The 23,427-nt window shown below is 44.0% G+C and overlaps 1 protein-coding gene across 1 annotated transcript in view; it reads right to left on the bottom strand.

Moving 5' to 3' along the window:
• cacna1bb (calcium channel, voltage-dependent, N type, alpha 1B subunit, b) overlaps positions 1-23,427 on the bottom strand; it is a 162,484-nt gene that overhangs the window by 24,469 nt on the left and 114,588 nt on the right. The window contains exons 25-32 of the mRNA XM_056432096.1: positions 13,285-13,381; positions 10,770-10,930; positions 9,393-9,530; positions 8,786-8,987; positions 5,898-6,062; positions 4,307-4,417; positions 3,262-3,345; positions 1,810-1,926 (exon numbers count right to left, since the gene is read on the bottom strand). Coding sequence (XP_056288071.1) covers positions 1,810-1,926; positions 3,262-3,345; positions 4,307-4,417; positions 5,898-6,062; positions 8,786-8,987; positions 9,393-9,530; positions 10,770-10,930; positions 13,285-13,381 — 1,075 coding nt within the window. The remainder of the gene's footprint in view (positions 1-1,809; positions 1,927-3,261; positions 3,346-4,306; positions 4,418-5,897; positions 6,063-8,785; positions 8,988-9,392; positions 9,531-10,769; positions 10,931-13,284; positions 13,382-23,427) is intronic.

Genomic DNA, 23,427 nt, shown 5'->3' with positions numbered 1-23,427 from the left:
AATCAAACCCACTCAAAACGAAGTATAATCCCCGGATCCTGACAGTCCCCAAAGTCTTTGCAGTTCCCCAAAACAAAAGTAAACGACTGCACCCCCCCCCCCCCTCCCCCCAAAAGCCGGCAAACAGCTGACCGACCAGGCGGAAACGTGGCGAGGCGCCGCGTTCAATCCCCGCGCTCCTTCACCCTAGTCCGGTAGGTGCTGGGCCCAGTTCAGTGTTCCTGCGCAGTCTTCGTATTAGTGATCCCGCCCGTTGGTATAAATCCAAAATAGAAACAGTCGCTGGATTGCTGCCGTTCTGAGACCGCCGCCTGTCAGCGCGCTCCAAAAAAAAAAAAACTTGCGTCACCTCCCTCTCGTCACCTTTTATAACCCGTGACACGTACAAATAATAACAATAATAATAATTATAATACAGGACAACACATGATCCCAACTCAATACAAGTGTATGCGAGGCTGCATCTATCGTAACTGGGTATTTACGACACTGAAGTAAACGTTAAATACCTCAAAAACTGAAGGGGGCGCTAAAAGGGAAAAACTACATAATGGGGCTTTAAACCGGCGCTGCATTCCCCCGGCCGCTCCGCATTTAACTCGACTCGTCCCGGAGGGTTCGGAGAGCAAACCGGCTCCGGAGGAACGTTCGGCGCTTTCACTCTTCTCTCCCGCCGGCTGCATTCTGCGAGACGTTCTTTTATTCGACGGTGAATCGGCACGACACAAAAAATCTATTGAAACAATAAACGTCGGGATTATTTCCTCAATGAATTCCTCGTCATCACTGGCTGTAAAAGTTTTTTGGGTTTTGGGACACGCCACATCCTGTGTGTGCAGCGCTCACACGACCAATGGGTGGCCAGGATTTTAATAAAATTTCTATTACCAGACATTGGGTGAAATCTCGGTGTATAGAGACAATAGTTTGATTTAAAGAATAAATATTTATAATATACATATAATTGATTCCAATCCTTTTCCAGATTTTTCCACAATTTTAATCAACATTTCCATGACATTTTTCTTGAAATCTTCGTGTATACACGAGTATATACCTTAAATGATGAGAGTGTAGTTTGATTAAAGGAATAAATATTTATGATATAAATATAGTATAATTTATTCCATCTCTTTTCCAAGTTTTCCACGACTTTAATCAAAATTTCCATGACCAAACATTTCGTGAAATCTCGGTGTATACCTTAAATGACAATAGTTTGATTAAAAGAATAGATATTTATATACATGTTTATTCTTTTAATCAAACTGCTTAAATGAACATGTGAAAATAACTAATTTCCATGACTTTTCAAAATAAAATTTGAAAATAAACATTTTCTTCACGGATTTTAAAAGGTTATTCCCAGAATAACCTTTTAAAATATTTTTATTCCATACATTTTCCAGGTTTTCCATGACCCTGTGTGTGTGTGTGTGTTTGTGTGTATCTGATTGGCTACAGATAGGTCTATGTTGAAAACAACGCATTTTCGAATCGAGCCACGGCAGGGGAGTCTCAAAAACCCCAAAACAAATGTGTCTCGACCCACAAACAAATAAATTGTAATTTATTTACATGTGCATTGGAATGAATTTGCGAATTGTTCTGCGTGCATTTGTGAGTCATTTGTTAATTGAATATATTTTTTAATTGTTCCGTGTGCATTTGTACATTTTCGCACCAATCAGGACTGAGCAACTTTTTAATGGCAATCTTTGATGATGGTTGGCGGACTGCTTGGGTTACCGTCAGTCAAATTGGATAAATTAGATGTGTGTGTGTGTGTGTGTGTGTTGAATGGCTCACCTTGAAGGACTGGACGAAAGTCCACAGCAGGATGCGGATGGTGTAGCCCTGCCGCAGCAGCTTGATGAGACGAGCCGCCCGGAACAGCCTCAGGAAGCTCAGGTTGATCATCTTGTCCTGGGGGGGGGGGAGGGGGGGGAGACACAGGAGACTGAGAGGAGCTTTGAATAAACACAGGAGCATCTAAGGCCACGCCGCATTAGAAAAACTGCTCGAAATCCTGCTCCTTTTAAATTGATCTCATATCACGAATCACGAATCAAAGTGGATCGAACAGAGAGATTATGCAAATTAACAAGACGGTAAAAAAAACACACACACACTTAAAGTGTTAAACAGTAAAAACATGCGAGTCGAAAACCAAAATCAGATTGTAAAGGGTCTAACATAGTGTTTAATGAGCATTATAGGTGCATTATAATGACTTATAATGATATTTAATGCCGATGTCATGCAACTGAAACCATTACAGGTGATTGTGTGTTCCTCTGTTACATCACGTCACTCTGATGGGGTTCAGTAGATTTAAACTGTGACTGTGGGAGAGACCAACACACACACACACTGACGGGGGGGGGAATCGACAATATCAGCGGGCAACAAGAAAAGCCACTTACCGCCTAGAGGTGTCACATGTGACAGAGGGGCCGAGTGAGGGCAGGCGCCAGGAGAGACCACAGCACACGAACAGCCAGAGAGAGAACGACAAGCGCAGGAAGAGAAGAAGAATGATCACAGGGAAATTAATTGTAAGTCTAATAATTGTTAATAGTTAGTCTGTTAATAGTTAGTCTGTTAATAATTAGTCTGTTAATTGTTAATAGTTAGTCTGTTAATTGTTAGTCTGTTTATTGTTAGTCAGTTAATTGTTATTCTGTTAATTGTTAGTCTAATAATTGTTAATAGTTAGTCTGTTAATAGTTAGTCTGTTAATAGTTAGTCTGTTCATTGTTTAGCCAATTCATCAACAACAATTTTAATTATTGGTCTTTCGTGGCGATACGCTGCTTTTCTCTGTTTTTACTTCATTTGTTAATTGGATGTATTAATATTTAGTAATCTGAAGCTGTCGGCTTGTGTTCTAACAACTAGTGATAGACTGCAAGACATAATTTTAAAAAAACTATTTTCTGACATTTGATAGACCAAATAATTCCTCAATCCAAAATGTTTGCAGTGAGATAATGAGAATAAGAATTACTCGCAAAACTGATGTAGATTCCATTTCCTGCTCGAGTAATCTTTTACTGCAGCGGGTCTCCGGGCGAGACTAAATCTGCTTCCTGCATCCTGTTGTGCAAAGTCTTGACTTATATCAGTATCTGACGCCACGTGGATAAACTGACACAAGGTGTGTCCACAACGTGTCAAATGATGATCTTACTATGGTTAAAATGTCCAGTATTGATACGTATTGATACGTATTGATACGTATTGATACACTGGGCTTACCTGAATCTCTGTGACCAGGATGTCTGTGATGCTTCCGAGCACGGTCACGAAGTCGAACACGTTCCAGGCGGCTTTCAGGTAATTCTAAACAAACAGTCGACACGAGAGAGATCAGGCTGCACATTCAAAGGGAGAGTTCATTCAAAACGTTGACATCTTCAGCTTCTTTGGTGTAATTCTGGGTGTCGTGATATTTATTGTTATTTTCATACTATACAGTATAAAAGATTACAGATACAGATTTATTATGTATTACTATTATAGATAAATATAGATAAAAGTATTGTATCGTATTTGTGGTATCGTATCGTAAGTATCGGGTATCGTGATATTTATGGCAGGTATCGTATCGTAAGTATCGGGTATCGTGATATTTATGGCAGGTATCGTATCGTAAGTATCGGGTATCGTGATATTTATGGCAGGTATCGTATCGTAAGTTTCGGGTATCGTGATATTTATGGCAGGTATAGTAAGTATCGGGTATCGTGATATTTATGGCAGGTATCAAATCGCAGTTAGAATGTTGGTATCGTGACAACCTTAAGTGTGGATATGACCAAGTTAGAGTGGTGTACAAAAGATGCCCAAAAGATTTAAGAAACCATCAGCTGCAGTCTGAGGAGATGCAGCAGCCGGAGTGTTTACATCGGCCATCCGTCTGGGCTTAACAGCTAAACAGGTGGAGGCCAGTGGTGTGTGAGGAAAGCCATTTGACAAACGGTTACTCGTAAATGGAACGGAGTGAGAGATGAAACGGCCCGCTGAGAGCCAGACAGACACACGTTGGTGGAAGATTTATTCTCTTTGCGCACACTCCCTCTTCGCGTGCTTTGTGACTTCAACTTTTTAAGTTCCATTTGCACACACAGGATCACAACCCTCCAACGTGAAAATCTTGTTTCATCATTTACAAGGACACCATGTTATGAACTGAGCACGGAGGGAGCAGCTTGATGCACGAGCCCCCCCCCCCCCCATGTGTGTAAACAGAAAACACAATACAACAGTGTCTACTTGTCCGGTGTGCAGCATATGCTCTCACCAGTGGACCGAAGGCAATGATCTTCAGGATGCATTCCAGCGTGAAGAGGGCCGTGAAGACGATGTTCAGGTATTTCAGCATGGACTCGTACAGGTCCGGAGCTCCGTAGAACTGAGGACAGACAACGGACGCAGTGTGTGAACACGCTTCCTCCTTCACCCCCAACACACCTCCCACCGGATCAGATCAGCTGTGCGACACTGAAAACTACAAATGACTGGTTGGTGACTGACATGAACGTCACGGTCGTTGCGGCACGTCTCATCCTCTGGTTTCGGAGGTAAATCACATCGATTGTTTCGCTACGTTATATTTACGTTCTGTGCAAAAGTATTCATGAAAGAACAAGAGCTTGAAAAAACATTTCGACATGCTCAAAAAAAAGGGTGTTTGTGTCCTCTGCACCTAAAACTCAAATAACTGATGCCATGTACTGCTTTAAATATGAAATGAAATAAATGGAGGCAAGTTCCAAAACATATCAATGTTTTTTAAATTAACTCAGTTATGTCACTTGTCTCTTAACTTTTAGTTTCTTTTAACTTGTTTTGTTTTGTGTTTTGTTTGTAACTGTCTTTCTTATGTTTTTTTTATTGTAACTATATGTTTCTTGTGTTTTTTTGTTTGTAACTATGTATTTCTTGTGTTTTTTGTTTGTAACTATGTGTTTCTAATTTTGCTGTATTGTCCAGGTCACAATCGAAAAAGCGATTTTTCATCTCAACGGGATTCACCAGGTTTCAAGTTTCAAGTTTCAAGTTTTTATTGTCACATCCCCTTTTATACAAGTATAATCGGTTCGTGAAATTCTTATGTGCAAAACACCCGACAGCAGTAGCAGACTAAAAAAAGAATAAGAATGAGAATAAACTATACCATATCCACACACAAAAAAGAAGAAAGTATTAACAATATATATATAAAACAGTGTAATAGAATATACATCATGACAATATATATATATAAAACAATGTAATAAAATATACACTTTTTTGAGACTATATATATATATATGTATATACATACAATATATATATACAATATATATATATATAAACAATGTAATAAAATATACACCATGGCCATAGATATTCACAGAATATGTTCTGGTGTGTAGTGTTAATGAGGGTCTCAGTCCTTGTTCAGCAGCCTGATGGCCTGACTGAAGAAGCTGTCCCTCAGTAAAGGTTTAAATAAAATCAAGTAAACTGTCTCGTCAAATAATTTTTCAGGATTAGATTACATTTGAAATATTCCGAGACGACCAGAAGTAAACGCGGCGGCACGGCGAGCTCTTCTCTCCGACGACAGCGAGCGCCCGTTCGCATTGAGGCGTGCCGGTGGTGTGATGATGGTGGGGATGTTTGATTTCTTTCATCGTTGCCCCGTGTCTCAAGGCCAGAGCCAGAGCTAAATTATTAAAATGGTACAAATTCATGGAAACTGCCTCTGCGATCCCCTTGAATATTTCAACAGTGCACATCACATCCCATTAGCAGCTGAGCCAATGCAAACATTTTATTTATTTTTGTGAGGGGGGGGGGGGGGGGGGGGTCCGAGAGAAGTGGTGCTTCGGAGGAAAATCACTGACCTTCATCATCAGCACGACCGTGTTGAGGGCAATTAAAGTCATGATGGCGTACTCGAACGGCGGCGACACCACGAACTTCCACATCTTGTACTGGTAGGACTGCTTGTTTTCCGGCATGTATCTGGTCAGCGGCTTGGCGTTGATGGCAAAGTCGATGCAAGCCCTCTGATGGATGGAGAAGAGACGAAACAACAACAAAACACATCGTGGGTTAGCAGCAGTGGCGGCTGGTGAATTTGGGGGGGGGGGGGGGGCGCAGTTGGGCGATGGGGTTTAAATAGCACTCAACAATGAGAAGAAAAGAGGTTTTGAGTCGAATATTGTAAAAAACAAAGCTTTATTTCAAGAACACAGCGTGCTCAACACGGTCCAACAACAACTATCAACACACTGTGACTTTGGGCATGAGAGGTTCAGAGCAGCTTTAAGGAACATTGGGTTGGGTTTCAGAGGTTTACAGAATAAAAGAGTTTCACCCTCACATGAAAGAGGTTCAGAGCAGAATAGAGTCAGAAAGAGATCACATGTTACATTGGGTGACAGAGCAGACCCACTACTGTAAAGACAAGTAGCCCTCCTCTCTTTAAAGTGGTCAAACTTCTCCATAACTCTCTGGTTAAAGTCAATCATGTCTGTAACCAGCCTGTTTCCATTATTCTTGAGGGAATGTGTCTGTTTTTCAGAACTTTTTCATTGTGTTTCGATGCCAGTTCGGTCTCCTTCTGCTGCTCTGCAAACAGGGTTAGCTTCATGCTGTTAGCGAGTTAGCTTCATGCTCTTAGCTAGATAACTGCGGCAAGATTCGTGCTTTACACTTGTCTGCAGCTCTTTAGATCCCTCACCCCGTTGTAGTCCAGAGAGTTTCAGTCCCAGGACTTTGGAACAACAGACAGGAGAAACTAAACAGCATTACTCACTGAGCTCCAGCTGACAGCTCCGTTAGCTACCTGCTCCCGTAGCTCTCTGGGCTGAGGGAACATACCGGTCTCTGATCTGCCGAATAGTCCAGTCACGTGAAATAAGAAACGATGTCATTGGCCAGGGCGCACATTTTTGTGCCCCATGATTCACGTTTCATCCGCCAATGAGAAGCCGTCCTTGCCGAAACGACCGTGAAATGTTTGCTCGCTGCCGCGCACACACGTTGGGCCGGAGCCCCGAAAATGGGGCGGGGCTTCTCTCCGTGAAGATGAGTGGCGATATGTTTTTTATGTCACATTTAACTTAAGTGGTTGTTGACAGGCTGACGGTCTCCCACACACATTTAGCGCGTCAACACGGTATATTTGCTATTTAAATGATTTGGCATATAATGTTTTTTGACAGGATATATAATATTTTTTTCTTCTTCTTTTTTTTTTCATCTCAAAATGTTAAGAGGGGCGGCGCCCTAGCGCCCTCTATGGATGCACCGCCACTGGTTAGCAGGTCCACCTTCCAATCAGGGGGTTGGCGGTTCAAGCCCCGCCCTAGTCGATGTGTCCTTGAGGAAGACACCTAACCCTGAATTGCTCCCTGTAGCTGTGTATCAATGTAACCTTAAAAAGTGCGATAGCAATTAAATGGATTATTATTATTATCCTCTCTGATGCGCCTTCAAAAAGTAAACAAAGACAGTTGGCACTCCACGTGAGAATGTTCTCAGTGGTTTGTTAACTCAAAAGATGAGATCAGCCTCTCTGATCATGAGCCAACGCAGAGAAGACAAACACGCCATGATTTTAACAACGTCCTGTAGGCAGGAAACACCTCACGGCTTCCTTTGTAACTGTGTTTGTTTATACTGTTGTAGTGTGTCTTATCCTGTACTGTTGTTATTGTTTTTGTTTATTATGGTCTGTCAAGAGACTACTGATGCAAATGAGCTGTGTCGCTATAATCTGGTACAGTGCATCAAATGGTGATTAACGTCTTAACTGTAAATGGTATTTTTTTTAAATAAAGATACAAAGAAGAAGAAGGAGAGGAAGAAGAACAAGAAGAGGAAGAAGAAAACACTTTTGCAGAAATATATTGGCTTGTGATATATTTGTGTCCATAAAAGAGGCGTGTCTATAAAAGAGGCGTGTCCATCAGAGAGGCGTGGCCATAAGAGAGGCGTGTCGATAAGATAGAGACGCGTGTCCATAAGATAGGCGTGTCTATAAGAGAGGCGTGACCATAAGAGAGGCGTGTCCATAAGAGAGGCGTGTCTATAAGAGAGGCGTGACCATAAAAGAGGCATGTCTACAAGAGAGGCGTGTCCATAAAAGAGGTGTGACCATAAGAGAGGCGTGTCCATAAAAGAGGCGTGACCATAAGAGAGGTGTGTCCATAAAAGAGGCGTGTCTATAAGAGAGGCGTGTCAATAAGAGAGGCGTGTCTATAAGAGAGGCGTGACCATAAGAGAGGCGTGTCTATAAGAGAGGTGTGACCATAAAAGAGGCGTGTCTATAAGAGAGGCGTGTCCATAAAAGAGGCGTGACCATAAGAGAGGTGTGTCCATAAAAGAGGCGTGTCTATAAGAGAGGTGTGACCATAAGAGAGGCGTGTCTATAAGAGAGGTGTGACCATAAAAGAGGCGTGTCTATAAGAGAGGCGTGTCAATAAGAGGTGTGTCGATAAGAGGCGGGTCGATGAGAGGCGTGCCGATAAGAGAGGCGTGTCCATAAGAGAGGCGTGTCTATAAGAGGCGTGTCCATAAAAGAGGTGTGTCTATAAGAGAGGCGTGACCATAAGAGAGGCGTGTCAATAAGAGAGGCGTGTCGATAAGAGAGGCGTGTCAATAAGAGAGGCGTGTCGATAAGAGGCGGGTCGATAAGAGAGGCGTGCCAATAAGAGAGGCGTGTCCATAAGAGAGGCGTGTCTATAAGAGAGGCGTGTCTCCGTGTTGGCGGTGCGTCTCCCACCTCGTTCTTCTCCAGGCTGCACTCCGACATGGCCTTGTCTCCTTGCTCCTGGAAGGTGATGATGATCAAAGCCACGAAGATGTTGACGAAGAAGAAGGGGAACACCACGAAGTAGACCACGTAGAAGATGGACATCTCCATGCGGAAGCCGGGGCTGGGGCCCTGGTCCTCGTACGTAGCGTCCACCGAGTGCTTCAGGACCCTGGAAAGAACAAATATATATCTCAATGGAGTTCAGGCTGTCGAGTTTTCATTAACAATTAATCAGACGATAAAACAACACGCAAGGAAAATGCAAATCACAAGGTGACATATCGTCATAAATAAATAATATGTCAAAAAATGACATTATTTTAGGAAGGTGACAATATTTAAACTGCTTGTTTTGTCTGTTGAACTTGATATGTGAAGTTCTCAATAAAAGGTCTTTCTACATTCCACCCACCTGTAGTACCACTTCGCCCCACTAGAGGGAATCCAACAAAAACAGTGATTCTTGGTCTCAGGTGATTATACACACTAATTTATCCATTTCTGCTGATAGAGCCGCCCCTACAGGCTGCACACTGCATCTGTAAAGTCCCATTTTAAGGTTCTCCTGACTTACAGCGGCCATCCTTCCCCCGTGGACACGGTGAAGAGCGTCAGGAAGGCCCACAGAACGTTGTCGTAGTGGAACTCATACTTCTTCCACTCTCTGGGCTGAGCCGCCACGTCGTCCCGGTCGTAATCCAGAAACTGACCCCTGAGAGAGAGACGGCGGGGGGGAAATACCAGATTATTAAAATGAAAAGAGAGATTGAGAATATCAGTATTAATAAAAATTGTGTTCGCAAATGATAACCACGTGGCTGAATAGTCTAAATTAAAAAAGGAAGTAACCTAATGGTTGGTTTAAGACCTCCAGGACCTGGGCCTTCTAACCAAGTAGGTATTTACCAAAGCCTTTAAACCAAGAATAAACAGACTGTTTGCTCATTCGTCCAACAGACTGTTCAAAACCAGTTCGTCTCATAGGGTCAGAGACCATGGCGATCACTAAAAGCAGCAATAATGTGAAGCACCACTTTGAGACAAAGCACGAATCTTTGTAGCCACTCAAATCCAAAATGCGAGCACAGAAAAGAACCCGAAGGGCCCGAAATGATCAGAATCCTCCATTTATCCACTCATTGCCCAACAATGATGTCATCAGAGAAGAAAAGAATTGAACAAGTAGTTTTAATGGCCTCAGATTGAGTCCCTGCACACAGATGTATCTTATTAGAAGATGGGGATATAGAATTATGTTTTTTGGGGGTTGCCATCACTTTAAACTAATTTAAAGCTTTTGTTCATTTTACTTGAAATGAAGCACTTCATTTAAAGATGAACTTTTTGAAATACAGCCCTTATTGTAATCGAACTGAGAGAACAACATATCTTTATTTATTCATGGTTAGAGTATATATTATTTCACGATTTCTCTTATTAGAAGATGAGAATATAAAATTATGTTTTTTTGGGGTTGACATCACTTCACACCTGAATAAACTGAATTTAAGCTTTTGGTAATTTTTCTTAAAATTAAGTATTTTATTTTAAAATGAACAATTTTAAAAAGCTTTCTATAAAAATAAAAATTAAATACAGCCCTTATTCTTATTGAACTGAGAGAAGAACATGTATTTATTATTATATAATATATATTATTTATAAATCGTGACGATGAATATTGTTGAGACATTTCTATATTTGTCAGTTGTTGACTACATACATAAATATATTATATATATATATGTATATATATATATAATATATATATTTATATATATAATATATATTTATATATATATTATATACAGCTGCTAGGCTACTTCACTATACGTGGGACTAAATCATTGCGCAATACATTATCGTGATGTTCCAGTGAACTCTCTCTCACTGGACCTCCAGCAGGTGGGTGACGGTGAGTGACGGTGGGTGACGGTGGGTGACGGCGTACCTGCAGTCCTTCTCCAGGCCTTTGGACTCGTCGGTGCAGTAGAAGAACTTCCCTTTGAAGAGCTGCACGGCGATGACGGCGAAGATGAACATGAAGAGCATGTAGACGATGAGGATGTTGAGCACGTTCTTCAGGGAGTTCACCACGCAGTCGAACACCGCCTGGAACATATTCACACACACACACACACACACACTCATTGACTTCGCTCAATTCTCAGGAAGCTTAACTGGTTTATGATCGGCTGATGTTGAATTGAATATTTTTAATTAGGGCCGTCACTCTCGCTCTATTAGAAATCCCAAACTTCAAGTTTGTGGAAATACTTTTCATTCATTCAATATAAATATGTGTTAGTCTGAAGACTTTTCATTGTTTTACTTTTTGATGCACTGAAATGTAAACTTCAGATTTAAAATGGGATCCAGCTCATGTAACCAACTTTTAAACAAACTTTGTTTGATCCGGTGCCTCAGCTCAGCCTTGCTTTCAAACTTATTTATGTATCTCTAGTGGCCACTCGTGGTATGGCAGCAAAAGAAAAGTCCCCTTCTGACCCTAAATCAAGTTTTATCTCTTCTCTCCACTCGCTCCGCTGTGATCTTTCTCCGTCTATCCATCCTGACACGCGTGCAATCGCATGAGTGATCGCCATCGAGGATGGAGCATATCCCCCTCCCCCCCCCCCCCTTGCTCTTTTAACTATTGACATGTTTTGGCTCCTTTTATTGACTAATTGTTTTCATTAACTACTGAACTGCAATTAGTGACACTTTGTCTATGATAAATGCAAAATAAATATTTAAAAAATAAACTTTACCTACCTACTTACATCCTTACTTACACACTTACTTACTTCTTTACTTCTTTACCTACTTACCTACTTACGAACTTACTTACTCACTTACTTTACCTTCTTACTTTCCTACTGATGGTTTCTCTCTCATTTCTACTTCACCGTTGACTTCTCTTCAACATTTCTTTGTTACCACATTAAGTAACTGAACATATGTTGTGCAAACAGAACAAAATAAGAGGAAAATGTAATTGCAATAAACCTAACAGCAGTGAGAGAGGAAACCGGCAAAAATATATGTACATATTAAATGTATTAATATATATCAAGAACGGCCACTTAAATTATAACAACCAAGCCAGACAAGTATAAACGGCTTTGAAAGATAAAAACAGGCGTAACAAGTGACCTGTGTGGACTCCAATCACTCTTATTGTTGCAAAAATATAAGAAAAAGAGAATCTAGAGTTAACACACACAGCTTCTGTTTATATTTAGTCATTTCTGTCATTTAGTCATTTAATGAGAGGCAATCTGTCAGCGGTAAAAGAGGAAAGTGGCGAAATGAATGCAATTCTGCAGGCGCAGTTTTCAAGTCCAGGGTGCAATATTGTATTAATACATCAAAAATAGCCACTTAAACCAAAACAACCAAGCCAGACGAATATAAAGGGCACTGAAAAAGAACAACAGGGCGTAACATGTGACCTGTGTGCGCTCAGTGTGAGTGAACACACACACAGCTTCTGCTGCTATTTAGTCTTTTCTGGCATAATGTGAGATGTGGTTTGGGAGTAAAAACACACTTCCATCTTCACAAGACTTTGGGGGGAAGCAACACGACCTCCTGGTTAGGCTGAGGACACGGTGGAGGTTGACGGTGACTCGCGTGCCCGTCCAAATTAGCCATTATAACCATGTTTAAGCTACAAGCTACGAGCGTGACAGTCTGATATCTGTATTTTGCCCGTGCTCCATGAGATCGGCTTTTACAGGGGAGGTTTTTAATTGTCGTCATTGTCAATCGTCGTTTTGTGCTCTTTCTTTTTAAAGTATCAGTTCAGACACCGTTTAGGACCCGGTATCGTTTTAAAAGTACCGGTTTAGCACAGCGCCACTTCAGCAAAAGAGAGACAATCTTCTGCCACTTACTTCCAATCGGCGTGACTTTGACCTTCTCCCGTGACCCCGCAGCACGGAGCACCCCAAAGGTCAAACCAGGGACTCTACATTTCATTTAAAGCTGCTTTAAAATCAGATCCGCCCCCTTGCCCCGAAACGCATCTGACTGGTGAAAGTGTGCGACCGACACCGGATGTGGGCCCCAGCTGGCTGCTGCTGTTGTTACCTTCGCATTGAAAATGCGGAAGGTTATGTTTTGATCGCCGTGTATTTATTTATTTATTTGTATTTGTGTTACTCGCATAACTCAAAAAGCATTAAATCGAATCGCATGAAATTTGGTGGGATGATTGGTTATTATCCGGGGACCATTTGATTAGATTTTGGGATCGATCGGGTCAAAGGTCACGGTCAAGGTCATGAAAAGGTCAAAATCTTCTTTTTACCATAGCGCGGTCAATTTTTATCCAATTGGCATGCAACTAATGCCAAAATGTGGCGAAGGTATGCGCTCTACCGAGTGCCCGTTCTAGTTGTTGTTTTTGTCGTAATGCACTCGGGGTGGTGTGTGTGTGTGTCGGTGTCGGATTACTGTACCTTCAGCTTGGGAAGACGCTTAATGGTCTTGAGTGGCCGCAGGACTCGGAGGACCCTCAGGGACTTGATGGTGTTGATGTCCTTGCCCTTCGTCCCTCTGTGCAGACGGAGAACGCGGTTAGTCCGGGGCGCTCGTGTGATGTCATCGCCGATAACCACGGCGACCGTGCAGTAATATTGCTATTATATTTTGTATTTTATTTGTATTACTGCTCTACTGCTTTAATCCTGCAATTTCCCCACAGAGGGACTAATAAATATCTGATCTTATCATTGTCACTGTTGTTTTTATATTGTACGTACATGTTGCTATTCTGCTGTCTTCGATGTCTTTTTTTGTATTTATATAATAAAGCTGATTTATATAATAAAGCTGATTCTGATTCTTATACATAATTCTAAACTCTACTCTTCTTCTGCAGCAACATTTTACTGCAAACACTCATTTACATGTCAACGCAGGTCCTTCACTTGTGAAGCATCACGTCCGCCATTGTGGTTGTCGTGTACGTGCCGCCATCAGCTGACGCTGAGGAAGCTGTGGACACCATCCACTCCACTGTGTCTGCTCTGCTGAACCAACAGCCTGGAGCATTCATGGCTATCACTGGTGACTTTAACCACACCACATTGGATAAAGCTCTGCCAACCTTCCATCAATACATAGACTGCCCAACAAGGAACAATAAAACTCTGGACTTGCTGTATGCTAATACTAAGGACGCATACAGTGCCACTGCCCTTCCCCCCCTCGGCAGGTCTGATCATGACCTGGTCCGGCTGACACCCAGGTATGTTCCTCTGGTGAAGAGGCTGCCGGTGACCACCAGGACTGTGAGGAGGTGGTCTCTGGAGGCTAACGACGCTCTACAGGACTGCTTCGAGTCAATGGACTGGGATGTGCTGTGTGGACCGCACGGGGAGGACATCAACAGTATGACCGACTGCATCACGGAATACATCAAGTTCTGTGAACACACCACCATCCCATCACGGACTGTGCGCTGCTTCCCCAACAACAAGCCCTGGATCACCAGGGACCTGAAGGCGCTTCTTAACAAGAAGAAAGCTGCTTTTAGGTCTGGGGACAGGGACGAGCTGAGGAGAGTCCAGCGCAACCTGAAGGTGCAGCTCAGGGAGGGCAAGGACTCCTACAGGAGGAAGCTGGAGGCAAAACTCCAGCTGAACAACACAAAGGAGGTGTGGACAGGAATGAAGCAGATAACTGGCTTCAAGGTGGGAGGTAGACAGCCAGGGGGCTCCCTGGAGAGGGCCAACGAGCTGAACTGTTTCTTCAACAGGTTCAGTTCACAGCCCTCCCCCGTCTCCTCCACACATCACACCTCCCAAACACCTCCCCCTCTGTCCCCCCTGCTGAGCTGCACATCCACCAAGCCCTCGATAACAATGGGCTCCTCCACCCTCCCCCCTCTCTCTGTGACGACTGACCAGGTGAGAAGACAGCTGGAGAAACTACTCCAGCGCAGAGCTGAAGGTCCTGATGGCATCAGCCCCAGGGTCCTAAAGACCTGCGCCACCCAGCTGTCTGGTGTCCTGCAGCGCCTCTTCAACCTCAGCCTGAGGCTGGGGAAGTCCCGTGCTGTGGAAGACGTCGTGCCTGGTCCCTGTCCCAAAGAAGTCAACACCATCTGGCCTCAACGACTACCGACCGTCGCCCTCACCTCCCATGTGATGAAGGTGTGGAGAGGCTGGTCTTGGCCCACCTCCGGCCGCAGGTGAAATCGTCGCTGGACCCTCTGCAATTTGCTTACCAGCCTCATGTGGGAGTGGACGACGCCATCATCTACCTGCTGCAACGAGCTCAGTCGCACCTGGATGGAACCGGTGTCTCTGTGAGAGTCACTTCCTTTGACTTCTCCAGTGCATTTAACACCATCCAGCCACTGCTGCTGAGTGAGAAGCTGCGGGTGGTCGGTGTGGACGCGTCCACCATCTCCTGGATCACTGACTACCTCACAGGCAGACCACAGTTTGTCAGAATGGGCGTGTGCTGTCTGGAACGGGGTCAGTGATGTTGAGCCCACAGGAACTGTTCTGTCTCCATTCCTCTTCACCCTGTACACCAGTGACTTCCAGTACAACACGGAGTCATGCCATCTGCAGAAGTACTCTGATGACTCTGCAGTGGTCGGGTGTATTAGGGATGGACGGGAGGAGGAGTACAGGGCAGTGGTGAGTGACTTTGTAAAGTGGGCCGATGAGAATCACCTTCGGCTGAACGTGGCCAAGACCAGAGAGATGGTGGTGGACTTCAGGAGGAAGGCGACAGCTCCTCCACCTCTGAGTGTCCTGGGAGTGGACGTGGACATGGTGGAGGAGTACAAGTACCTGGGCGTCTCCATCGACAGCCGACTGAACTGGAAGGCCAACATCAACGCTGTGTACAAGAAGGGGATGAGTCGACTCTTTTTCCTGAGAAAGCTTCGATCCTTCAACGTGTGCAGCAAGATGCTGGAGTTATTCTCCCAGTCGGTTGTGGCCAGTGTGCTGCACTTTGCCATTGTCTGCTGGGGGAGCAGCATCGGAGCCGGTGACACCAGCCGTCTTAACAAACTGGTTAGGAAGGCTGGCTCCATCATCGGCTGCCAGCTGGAGCACCTGGAACAGGTGGTGGAGAGGAGGACGTTGAAGAAACTTGTGTCCATATTGGACAACCCGGACCACCCTCTCCACCACCTCCTATAGGGACAGAGGAGGACTTTCTCCAGACGTCTCCTCACGCTCCGCTGCCACAAGGACAGATACAGGAGAACATTCCTGCCGACGGCTATGAGGCTCTATAACAGATCACCTCTTGCCAGATCATAGTGCAATAACTACAACAATAACTGAATACTTACACTATGTTGATCTGCACTTCACACGTCATTTGTTTGCACTACACACATACACACACATTTCATTTCATTTGCTCTGCACTCATACACACACTTTGCTTTTTGCACTCTGTCTATATTTAATATTTTTGTATTTGATTTGTCAGTGTTGTTGTGTGTTGTGTATGCATGTGTGTTGTATATTTACATATATATTTTGTTTTGTATTTTACTTTTATTTTACTTGTATACTTCTATATCTTTCATCCCTGTTTCTTATATTTTGTGTTTTGTTTTTTATTCTTGTGTGTTGCTGCTACTGTCACAACAAATTTCCCCTTGGGGATTAATAAAGTATATATCTATCTATCTATCTATCTATCTATCTTCATTTCACCAGCTGTTTCTGTAGAATAACAGACAGACATACACTACTGATCAACAGTGTGGGGTCACTTCGAAATGTCCTTTGTTTTTAAAGATTTTATCAATGAAGATATCATTAAATGAATCATAAATACTCTCTACATAGTTAATGTGTAAATGACTATTCTCTGGTGTGTAATGAAGTCTCTACAGAGGTGTGTAGATGCCCATCTCCAGTGTTCTAGTGGTACATTGTGTTATCGCCTTAGAAGACTAGCAGAGGGGTAGAAAACCCTTGAAAGCCCTTTTTGTGTGAGCGCAGCTGAAAACAGTTATGCTGGTGAGAGACGCTATAAAACTGGCCCTTCTATTTAATATTTCAATACAAAAATCATTATTTCTAACCTTCTCAATGTCTAGACTATATTTTATATTCATTTTGCAATTCATTTGATAAATAAAAGTGTGAGTTTCCATGGGACACACGAAATCAGCCGCTGGTTGAGGAACCAGCGCTGTCAGTCATTGCAGACGCCGCAGGTTGTTAACTGGTCACAGAGTGGGAGGTGTGTGTGTGTGTGTGGTGTGTGTGTGTGTGTGTGTGTGCGGTTATGCTAATGACATACAGCTGAGCCATCATTCACTCAGACTGACATTGGCCAAGGAGAATGTATGAGAGTGGTTTTTAATTATTCAGTCACATGTACACATACTGTGTCCGTCACTTATAGCAGTTTTTTTTCTGCTTGACGTCATTGTGTGTGTGTGTGTGTGTGTGTCTACATCTGTGTGTGCATATCAATATGTTCCTGTGTAAAGGATGTAGCAGCGAAAATAAATAGAGTATAAAAGCCCTAATATGGACCGACCCATGTTTTCATAGCTTCTGTTAAAATAAATGTCTTTGTTAAAGCATAAACAAATACCCAAACTGTGCTTCATACGTCTCTTGAAGGTCGTCACCTTTCCAAAAACACAGGAGCAGAAGAGTCGGGGACGCACACCGTCATGCAGTCTACAGACTATTCAACAATTTACAGAGATACGTTTTCCTATTATTGTGTGAATATGTCGCTCCCTAAATGATCTTTGGAGTAAAACATTTCCCGCTTGTGTTCTATATTTTCGATGTACCCGCCTCACGGTCATTTCCTGGTTCCTCCTTGAACTCTCTGAGTAATTGGGACGTTGTTTCCCGACACCAAGTCCCAAATTCGGACGTCTATTCCGAGAAAATAAAGTCTTGGATCCTTTCTATGAAATAATGTGGAGAGACTAGTGAAATAAAGCATCACACACACACACACACACACACACAAACACATAACCTGACACACACACACACACGCACATATATACACAGAGATTCCAGTGAATCCTTTGAAGAGACCTGGAAGCCCTTTTATTAACTATTAGAGCAACGCTGCAATCCAAGAGGACCCCCCCCCCCCCGCCCAACCCACCCCTCCATCCCTCCTTCCTATTTTTGCATTCTGTGTGTATGTTTCCACGTTGTAATTCCTACTATATATTAAAATGTGCTTTAAGTTACTGTTATCCTGGTTGTTTGTTCATTGTTTTTAATCTTGGTGACAGCGTGTCACGATGACACAACCTCCAAGCAACTGAAGCTAATGTTCCGAGTACCCCCAACTTCTTGTGGGTTGGTATTACTCTTCATTCCCGGATGTGTTTGCAAAATCCCAAATAAAAAAAGAAAAGATTTAAACAAAATAAATAAATACATCTGTTTGTAATATGTGTACAAAGGGGAGAAACGGCAAGGTTCCACACATCGTGGGCCTTCTTTTCCTTTTTCTCAACCTCGCTGAATGGCATGCAGCCCTCATGCTCGGATGACTTTACCCTGGCATGCAATCTGCAGACTCGATGCCAGTCCTCGCTATGCAAGGACCTCGACACATCGAGACGGCAAGAACAGCCTCCCGATAGCTTTCAGAAGCCCCGTGGGCACGGGAGACGTGGTGTGTGTGTGTGTGTGTGTGTGTGTGTGTGGACGAGGTTGTGTGATTACATTAACTCGGCACTCAGAGCGCTTGAAGCGTTTTTGTTAAATTATTATAACGTTGCCGGCCGGCTGCAGGGGGCGTGGCCTGCGTTTGATTGACAGCAGCTGGCAGGCTGCCAGAGTGCCGGCATTACGCCGCAGGGGGGGGGGGGTGATCGTGTGTTGGTGGTACTGGAGAAGGAGCACCAGCGGCGGCTCAGCATCGCCCCGTCTGCAGGTGCCAGGTGTACTGATGTGTTGCAGCTGAGCAGCTAATTGGCTGCAACAGGCAGGAAGGCTTGTGGATATTAATTTGGTCTCCTGCTGACTCAGCGTGACCGACCGCTCCGCCCGACTGAACGCCGACGTTACGACTTCACGCGAGTCCATCGGAATGAGTTCTCCGCCTCCGTCGACACGCGACAGCATTCCGTCTAATTGGTGCAAAACTAAAACATATTAAATGTCCTTTTGTTCCTCCTGGTGGTTTCAGATGTTTTTTCTTAGCAGACACAGGTTAACAAATGCAATTTATTTTAAATGTGATCAGCAGCCAATCACGTGAGGTCATTCTTCTTCATCGTGATGACGTGTCATCTCAGCTTGCACCCTATTGGGCGAGGAGCACTTCCTGTTTCGGGGACATGTGACATCCAATTAGAAGCTGTTCCTTCTATCCAGCTGTTTTTAATGAGCAATTTTAATAATGTACGCAGAAATATATTTAGCTAAATCGTAACTTAGATTTCAATTTTCTTAGATTTAACTTAGATTTCAATTTTCTTGAATTAATACCTTTTTTTCTTAATTACATTTCCTGTTTCTGGAACATGACATCCAATTAGAAGCTGCTCTTTCTATCCAGCTTCAATAGACAATTTTAATAACGTACACGCACATATATTTAGTTCAATCCTAACTTAGATTTCAATTTTCTTGAATTAAAACAATAAAAAAATGGATTATAATATGTCCTGTTTCGGGAACATGTGACATCCAATTAGAAGCACTGCCTCTGCTCCTTCTATCCAGCTGTTTGCAATGCACAATTTAAATAATGTACACGCAAATATATTTAGTTCAATCATAACTTTAATTTTTCTTTATTATTTGTATCAAAACAATACAAAATCTTTAATTTCTTACTATTTTGATCAGTTGGACCCACTCAAGTGAAGATGAAAGGAGTTTTATATGAACGAGACACACCGCAGATCCAGATGTTTTAGTTTTAAACTGATATCTGAGGAGTTTGCAAGTGAAATTGCATCAAGAGCAGATTTATTCTTGTTCATGTGAGCAGGTAATGTGTTCTGTCTTCTGAAAGCTATGAGGGAGGAGTCCCCAATATTGTCGTTTCGTCTGGATGTCTCAATATTGGGCCCGGAGGTCAGAGAGGAAGGAAGGAGGGAAGGTGGGAAGGAGGGGGGTTATGGTCATATCCCAAAAGTCTATTCAGATGTATCACATGTGGGGGATAAAGAAGGGGACACAGGGAGAGAGAGAGAGGGGTTCAATAAGCAAAAGAGAGAGAGGGACAGTTCCCACCTGGCCACGCTTTGTTGCGATCTGATGAGAAAAAAAAGCAATGACACACAAACACAACAACACAAACATCACCCACAGAAAGAGAGCGCACAAGCATGTATAGAAGACACACAGAGCAAAATAAGCTTTTTTTTTAAAAGCACACGGGCGCGAAAATAGAAGATACAGTGAGATTTCTTCGGCTTCTCGAAACTTACATCAAAAAGAAACACCAAAGACAAGAGACAAATAGAAGAGCTTAAAATAATTTACCCTGTGAAAAAGCAAAAAGCAACAGACAAGTCTGATCAAATATTACAGTTTATAGCGTGAGGATGAGCATGAAGTCATGGATGGTTTTTAACTGGGAAACATAGATGAGAGGACACTTATTTATGACCGTGTTCACACTGCAGCGCGGCCAGATCTGCTGTTTTTTAAAGATGCCGTCGACCACTTTCCCACAGTATGAGGTCCCAAATCTGTTATGTAACGCATTAAGTCAGTTCAGGCTTCTGATTCGCTGCCCTGGGGCTGGTGAAGAGGTCCTCATGGGGTCAATGTGTCGGAGGAACTGAGACTCGGGCATATATATATATGCCCGATGATTCTTGGCTTTATTTATATATATACAAATATATTAATATATATATATAAATATATATATATATTTATATATATATAAATATATATATTTATATATATATATTTTAATATATTTGTATATATATATAAATAAAGCCAAGAATCATCGGCATATATATATATAAATATATATATATTAATATATTTGTATATATATATAAATAAAGTCATGAATCAACGAGTCGCCGATAATCTTGGCCTGTAGCGCACGCGTGTAACCTGTTAACGGCGTCACTTTGAACACATCCACGAAGGTACAGGCGTGTCAACATGTATTTATTAATGACTTAGTGTAACGTCCGTGTACTTTGAACTTGTGTAATATGTGAAGTTCTCAATAAAAGATCTTTTTGCATTTCCTCCTGCGCCCCACCTGCAGTACCACTGCGCCCCACTAGAGGACCACAGTCTGAGAACCTCTGTGCTAATGGACAGCAGCCGGCTCTCCCGTCAGCCTTGTAGTGTGAATGCGGCCCGTTACACGCCGACATGCCACGAGTTGATAAGAGACGATATGGGACGTGGACCATAGGCGGAGGGACGAGTTTGAACATAATAAACCCGGATTCAGACTCAGACGATGCTCTTCTCCTCTGAATGTACATGAACAGTGCTTTGGGGATGAATTAGAACGTGTGGTTAGACACACACTGATCGTGTTGCGTCGTTCTCATAATGCCACTCTGAGCGTCTAAGAGCTTTTCATCTCCCGTTCACTGTTAAATAGTTTTCAATTATCACCTTTTTACTGGTGCATTCATTACAGCAGCACTCAGGCCCTTTGTGATCATGAATATCGCAAACACATTCTACTCTTCTGAAAGCTCTGGCAGAGCGACGTGCTTCTGATTCATTATGCTTGATGTAAATTGTTCCTAAGAACACTTTAAATATAACTTACGGGTGGAAAAACAGTTAATGTGCCCCTATGCCACCCGGGTGACGATGTCATGTGACCAGCGCATAACACAAACACGGTAAATGGCGGCATCTTTGATCGTGATGAGGATGATAAGAAAAGCCAAATTACGAAATATGACATTTGTATAAAACTGAGGGAGGATGCCGCAGACGCGTCTCTATAAGCTCTCCAAGATGGACGGGAGACAAACACCGACACATGGACAGATGCACAGACAGAGAGCTTTACCCCATGAGGCTCCTGAAAGCGATCCACAGCCAGAAAACAGAAAGAGGAAGGAGGGGGGGAAGTAAAAGAGAGACAACGGAGTCAGAAAACAGAGATATAACACAAGAGAGAAGCATCAATCTACAGCTGGAAGAGAAGAAGAGAAGAGATCTGAGCGACAGGAAGCAGAACAAAGAGAAGATACACAGGAGACGGAGTGAGGACGCACTTCCAGGACGTGGAATAGAGGCGGCCGGGAAATATCAGACCATGTAATCGCCAATCGCCTTCTCACTCCAGAGACCCAAGAATGCAGGTCTGCAAGCGCCGGGGGGCTCGTTAACTCCCTTTGTACTGTGGCTCTGGACAACATATCATAATATAATATACAAGAGGACGCTTTAGACACAGACCGGATCAGTTTGATATTCTTGAGGGTATCGTGAGCTGAAGGTGAAAAACACGATGCAACCTCGTCTGCTATAGGCTTAAAAATGACTTTGCCATTATCTTAATTTGTCGACACACACACACACACACACGTTGTACCTTTCAAACTCCAGTCATACAACAATGTAATCTTGAGGGAGACAGGGACAAGGGCACCTGGCCCCAGGGTGTTGGGACAAGGGCACCTGGCCCCAGGGTGTTGGGACAAGGGCACCTGGCCTCAGGGTGTTGGGACAAGGGCACCTGGCCCCAGGGTGTTGGGACAAGGGCACCTGGCCTCAGGGTGTTGAACAAGGGCACCTGGCCTCAGGGTGTTGGGACAAGGGCACCTGGCCCCAGGGTGTTGGGACAAGGGCACCTGGCCTCAGGGTGTTGGGACAAGGGCACCTGGCCCCAGGGTGTTGGGACAAGGGCACCTGGCCTCAGGGTGTTGAACAAGGGCACCTGGCCCCAGGGTGTTGGGACAAGGGCACCTGGCCTCAGGGTGTTGAACAAGGGCACCTGGCCTCAGGGTGTTGGGACAAGGGCACCTGGCCCCAGGGTGTTGGGACAAGGGCACCTGGCCTCAGGGTGTTGGGACAAGGGCACCTGGCCCCAGGGTGTTGGGACAAGGGCACCTGGCCTCAGGGTGTTGAACAAGGGCACCTGGCCCCAGGGTGTTGGGACAAGGGCACCTGGCCTCAGGGTGTTGAACAAGGGCACCTGGCCTCAGGGTGTTGGGACAAGGGCACCTGGCCTCAGGGTGTTGGGACAAGGGCACCTGGCCCCAGGGTGTTGGGACAAGGGCACCTGGCCTCAGGGTGTTGGGACAAGGGCACCTGGCCCCAGGGTGTTGGGACAAGGGCACCTGGCCTCAGGGTGTTGGGACAAGAGCACCTGGCCTCAGGGTGTTGGGACAAGGGCACCTGGCCTCAGGGTGTTGGGACAAGAGCACCTGGCCCCAGGGTGTTGGGACAAGGGCACCTGGCCTCAGGGTGTTGGGAGAAAGCCTCCCTCAACTGGCACACTGTGCTAACATACCACGCAACAGGAAATAGGAGCGCAGCCCGCGCATCCCGGTGGACGTCTCCCTGTCAGCTCCGTGGAGCGCAGTCCAGGATTGTTATTGATCCTCAAACCACAGCAAGGACCACCACCAGCAGCAGCAGCAGCAGCGGCGGCCGCGGGAAGTTTAGCGCCGT

The sequence above is a fragment of the Pseudoliparis swirei genome, chromosome 15 (genome assembly GCF_029220125.1).
Source record: "Pseudoliparis swirei isolate HS2019 ecotype Mariana Trench chromosome 15, NWPU_hadal_v1, whole genome shotgun sequence".
Taxonomy (NCBI): Eukaryota; Metazoa; Chordata; class Actinopteri; order Perciformes; family Liparidae; genus Pseudoliparis; species Pseudoliparis swirei.
Note: the sequence above shows the minus strand (reverse complement) of the source record. Positions and strands in the feature narration are given on the sequence as shown.